A 6,000-nucleotide genomic window follows, 5' to 3' on the forward strand; every position below is an offset into this window, starting at 1 on the left:
ACTCCATCGGTCTTTCTTTAAGTTTTAAATCCCCCGAGTGGCAGTCTACGCTATAATGTCTGCGTGTTTTAAAATATATCTGATATCGAAACAAAACAAAAAAATGCATAACTAAATAAATATGGCCCTATAGCCACTTACGTGTTGGCAAACAGCTGAAATAAATTAGAAATAATAAAATAAACTGCATATAATATGTGCCTCGTAAACCTTAGGCTGTCAATAACCCGACACAACCTTAACCTTCAGAACATAAAAACGAGGTCAAATGGGCTAATTAAGGATATGACGTACACTTCATACTACAAGCATAGACAATGAGACTCGTCTTTTCAGATGTAGGTAACAATACTAACAATAACTTTTTTTTTTTTTTTTTTTTTTTTTTTTTTTAGTAGTTAAACCGCCACCCGCCCGAATTTAATTAAAATATAATTTTTCGTCACGTCATCCGCCCGACCCGCGGATTAACCGCGGAAACCGCGGTTGTAACCGCAATCTGCGCATCTCTAATACATGAAATTGTACTTTTCTAACAATAGACTTTTAATCCTACTTGAGTAAAGTACTTGAGAATTTAGGTAAAAGTACTCTTACTTCCCTCATGATTTGAACAGTTGTGTTTCTTATATTGCTCCTTCTGATATGATTTAGTTTGTCCCATTTTTGTGTATATTCTTTAAAAATACCAGCTTTTGTGCATTTGTTAATATCTTTAAATGCTTAGCACTACTTTTTACTTCTACTTGAATAATATTATTTTAAAGTAACGTTACTTGAGTACAATTTTTGACTATGTTACCCACCTCTGGAAATATCCTACATTAACGTATGTTTTTTTTTTCATAGCTGTGAAGTGGTAGAGTGTAGATTTGAATGAATGCATGTCAGGCCATCATCACTACTGTTGCCATCACCTTTAATTAGAGCAGAATGAGCTTTGCTGCTGTTCAAGTTGTTAGCATACATCAGATATTTATGAAGCAACTAGGAAGCACACCTCGTGAATAACAATGCACTATAAATGTCTTCTGTATATGCTAATGCTATATAGACCAGCTGGACAAGATGGTGGCAGATTTTCAGGAAAAAGTCAAGCCATGCTAAATGTGTGGGCCGAGTGTGAAAGCAACCTTGAGACAGACTTGAGTTCCTGCTGTTTGTGTGAAAATGTATTGATCCTTTTTCTTTTTTTCTTTTACTTTTCACTCGAATGATTAGACACTGCTGCAGTTCTTTCATTCCAGTGGAGAAGGGCTCACTGTGGACGATATGAAGAGCGGAGATTTCAAGGTACAGCTGCTATACAAGCTGGCAGTTTAACTGTGTCATGTGTGTCAGGCATAACATTATAATGATTAAATACGAGGGCTGCTGAGGTGTGTGGTGAGAAATATATTTACTGTACATCATCGTGGCAGCTGTTAGAGCTTAGATTAAGTAAACAACAAGTGTTTTTTTGTTTGTTTGTTTGTTTTTTTTTAATTCTTAAGCTTCTTTCGTGAGATTTAAAGCTTTTAAAACACCCTTTTTCTTCTCTATACTTAGACTTAAACAAACTTTATTCATCCACAAGGGAAATTATTTGGACACAGTACCTCACACATCTCAACATTATAATAACAAAGAACAAAAATATAAATAGTATTAATAAATTCAAAATATGGAGCAAAAATAGCAAGAGACTGGTGCATAATTATGTAAATGTATATGTACAAGTAAAAATAAAATATAGAAATATAGTAATACCAATCTATCTCAGCTGTATACAAGAGGTTGTTTTGGTCCTATCCCTTTTCACATTAATATTTTAGAAGCATGAATAGAAAAAAATCATTATTAATAGGTGTTATTAATAATTCCTTTCTCTGTGGAGTTTGCATGTTTTTCTGGTTCCTGGTTGGGTTTTTAAAATTTAATTTGGTTTTCTCATATCAACCCAAAGCCTAAAAAAACAAAATTTATTTCTTACTATGAACCTAGACCTCGATCTGGAAAGGGGCCCTAGGCACTGCACTGAGGTCGACAGTATTACTTGGTCTAAATACAAAAATTTATTTGATTTTAAAATATTATTTGACCCTACTAAAATAAAAATTCCAAACACCTGAAAAACTATGAAGAGAAAACTACAAACTTGTACCTTAGTGTTTAAATTTTGTTAATTTGCTGAGAAGTAGTTGTTGTGAAAATATAATGCTTAACACTGTATGAAATCTTATCAGGTGTATTTGTTGTTGTTCTTATAGGCTCTGGAGGAGGAGCTGAAGCTGAACAAGTGCTCGTCCTTTGAGCTGATCGAACAGTACTATCTGGAGAAGATTTCTCATCAGGTGAGTTTGGATCCACAGGCAAATATTGATCTGGACACATCTGTTCTTCTGTTGTCTAAGCTGCATTTGGACAATTCAGTGCTATGACAGATTTTTTTAACAAGTCTCCCAAGGAATGTCTCCTGTCCAGCTATTTGGTATTCAGCTATTAAAAGACAAAACAAGCTTCACATTACATTGTACATAAGATAAAGTTCAATGTACAAAGGTGAGTCAGAGCTGTCAGCATCTAGAATGTGAGAAGTGCGAGATTTCATGTTAATATCCTAATATTTCATGTTGCTCAAATAAATGAACTGAACTGAAAACTGAACTAGTTATGTATGCACAAAAACATTTGACATTAAAAATTAGAAAAACAATTATTTGCAATGACTCATAGATGAAACAAGGATAAACCAAGTTGAATATATATTTCTTTGCAAACAGCGGATGCATTAGAGCATCAAAGATAATATGACCTGATTCATGAGAACATAAGTCTGGTCAGGTCACTTATTAAATGCTTTCAGCTCATCTAAATTAGCTAAAAGCAATCAATTAGGGCTAATTAGATGTGAAATCTTTGAAATAGCCAAAGGTTGGTTACATACAAGAAATTGTACTTTCCAAAGTACCTCTCTAACAGCATACTTTTACTCCTACTACTCCTACTGCTCTTACTTGAGTAAAAAGTTTTGTGTTCCTTGTACTGCTCTTTCTGATATGATTTAGTTTGTCTCATGTTTGTGTCTGTCCTTTGAAAATACCATTGTGCATTATTTAAAATGTTGTCTTTGCAATTGCACTTTAAATTATAAATCAGATGTTGTGTCCCTTTTTAAGTTACTCTTACTTGAGTAATAGATTTCCAGTATAAATTTTTACCACTACTTTGTACTTCTACTAGTCATATTATTTTAAAGTATCGTTAGTAGTAGTTAGTAAAGTAACTTGAGTTCAATTTCTCACTACTTTACCCACCTCAGGAAATATTCTATTTTATTCTATTTTCTTTATAGCTGTGAAGTGGTACAGTTTAGATTTGAATGATTGCATGTCACTCCATCATCACTAAGGCTGGGCTCAGGTCACTCATTAAATACTTCCATTGTATTTCATCTAAATTCACTAAAGGGGACTGATTAGGGCTAATTAGTTGTACAATTCAATAGCCTATACATACCAAAGGATATATGAAATACTGTATTGTTGTAGTTTTTAACCAGGTTTAGTCTATTTCAGAAAACACTCAAGCACACTCGATTTGGACGCATCAGTGTCAAGTGCTACTACGATGCTTCAGAGCAGAGACTGACAGTGGAGATCCTTCATGCTGCTGATATTCTTGCACTAGATGCCAATGGTAAAAACCCTTCTGTAATTTTAACATGTGCAGAGTTATTTTTTCACATTTAAATTTCTAAATATTCAGTTTATTATATATTTGTGTTTTAGGTTTGAGTGATCCGTTTGTCATCGTGGAACTCTGCCCTCATCATCTTTTCCCTTTGGCCAAGAGCCAGCGCACACAAGTCAAACTCAAAACACTACACCCTGTTTTCGATGAGCTATTTTACTTGTAAGTCTAGCTGTTTACTCTTCCTGTTCGGAGTGGGTTGTTTCTACTGGATATTGTATAAAAAATTTACCCTAATCAACATTTAACCTATTGAAACTACATAATCAAATAATAGTACATTAGATCTTTACTTCTAGAGTAGTGGAGTAGAGTAGTTTTAGAATAGTCTTCATTGACAAGGTAGTATACATACAGTATACAAACTACGTAATGACATTAAAGGGCCAATAAGAGCTATTTTCTGATCTACGTTATAATATTTCCTCATCAAAAACATACCCAGAGGTGTGTTTTGTTTCAATCGCACATAACACACAACCCTGCATATTTAAGATGTTTTCTTCAAAGTGAAAACACCTTGTTCCCCCTTGTGATGTGATTTGGATAATTTCAGATCTGGTATTGCCAATCTCTGCTGAAGAAAAGGTAAAAGGTGGCTGTTAACATGAAAACATCACTTCATGACATCACAAACTGGAACAGAGAATTCTGATCTTTTGAGATGTAGACGGACGAATAATCCAGGATTACGCAAATGTGTGAATGAAATAAAACACAACCCTAGGTATATTTCTGAGGAGGTAACAACAGTCTGACACTACTTAAAACTGACTCAAAGTAAATTTTCCGTAATGTAGGACCTTTAAAGAAACAAATACTTTTTTTGCTGAAAATGCCATTGTATAAAAATGTGTGGTATCAAAATCAGTATTGAGCCTTTTCCTTAGTATTAAAATAGAGTTTGAAATTTCTGCTACATGACACCTCTCATTGAATATGTCTTTATTTCTAGCCACGTCAGTCCAGAGCAGTACCGACACAGATTTGCCTGTCTAACCTTCACTGTGATGGACTATGACTGGTTGTCCACTAATGACTTTGCTGGCGAGGCTGTGGCTCCTCTGAGTGACTTCTGCTGGCCGGGCCGACCCAACGCCTCAGCGCAGGGCAAGAACGTGCAGCCCATCATCCTGCATTTGTCCCGCAGCAAACCCAGCGGTACATGAAACTAATGTTAACTACAGGGTGTACCACAAGGAGCAGGCAATGCACTTCAAATGTTGCTGGTTTACTAGGTATAGTTTTGCATGAAAATAGAGGAAAATGAAAACCTGGAAATGCCCACAAAAACACTGTTAGGGTAAGAATAATGAAATACAAGTAAATAAGTATAATAAGGTAACAGTATTGACATATACTTTATCGCTCCTAAGTCACTCGTCCTCTAATTTGCAAAGATAGCATGTTTTTCAATATGCTACAAACATTATATGTATGGTTTTAGCCTCCAGAAAGTTAGTGTTGCTTTAAACAAAAAGTTTCATGCCCATAATTGTTACATGTGCCTTTAAAACACTGAGTAAATGTAATAATTCTCTGTCCGTCTCACACTAGACTCATGTTACATATCACCTTGAGCCATAGCTGCTGTTTTCTCTCATTTTCAATATTGCCTCGGAGTACCACAGGGCATAGATCTTGGTCCTATATTCTTCTCTCTGTAATACAACATAGACAGCCTTTCAATCGTGCTTTATTTGTGTCAGGCGCTGTGACCGGTCTCATCTGTTTGCTCTCCCCTCCAGAGAAGCCAATCATGAGGATGTTGGACGCGCGCATCGGAGATAGAGAAGCCCAGGAGTTTGTCCGCAGGCTGAAGGAGATCGAGAAATCAATGGAGAACGAAGAGTGAGGATCTGACACAATGTTTCCAGACCCGTCTTGACACATGTGCTTTTGTACTGGTATCCTGTTTACAGTATTTCACACTTTTTCAATGTTGTTTGTTCAGTATCTTTACCAAAATTTAAAAAAACACAGAGCTTTTTCCTATTACATCCTGCCACTGTGCAAACTGTCTAACTACTATATTTTACAGGTTTATAAATTAAGCTAATTGTTATCTGTCTATATTTTTTGTATTGTTATCTTTGTTGTATAATCTTTGATATGATAGAACTATTTTGTGAAAGTAGCGTACATATAGTATTCATTTAGACTTGATACCTCAGATTAGTTGCAGGATACAAACATTTATGTGGAGTTAACGCATGACAAGTTTCTATAAAGCTCATAAATTTCACCTGGAAATCCAAAAGACAACAC

At 35.2% G+C, this 6,000-nt stretch overlaps 1 protein-coding gene across 1 annotated transcript in view; it reads left to right on the forward strand.

The window, feature by feature from the left end:
- The window catches only part of baiap3 (BAI1 associated protein 3), a 45,422-nt gene extending 39,835 nt beyond the window's left edge, over nt 1-5,587 (forward strand). Inside the window, 6 exon segments of the mRNA XM_020934308.2 lie at nt 1,222-1,293; nt 2,250-2,333; nt 3,558-3,678; nt 3,771-3,894; nt 4,688-4,893; nt 5,481-5,587. Coding sequence (XP_020789967.2) covers nt 1,222-1,293; nt 2,250-2,333; nt 3,558-3,678; nt 3,771-3,894; nt 4,688-4,893; nt 5,481-5,587 — 714 coding nt within the window.
- The last annotated feature ends 413 nt before the right edge of the window (nt 5,588-6,000 follow it).

The sequence above is a fragment of the Boleophthalmus pectinirostris genome, unplaced genomic scaffold, assembly GCF_026225935.1.
Source record: "Boleophthalmus pectinirostris isolate CB_2022bp ecotype Guang Dong unplaced genomic scaffold, ASM2622593v1 HiC_scaffold_17, whole genome shotgun sequence".
In the NCBI taxonomy this organism is placed as follows: domain Eukaryota; kingdom Metazoa; phylum Chordata; class Actinopteri; order Gobiiformes; family Gobiidae; genus Boleophthalmus; species Boleophthalmus pectinirostris.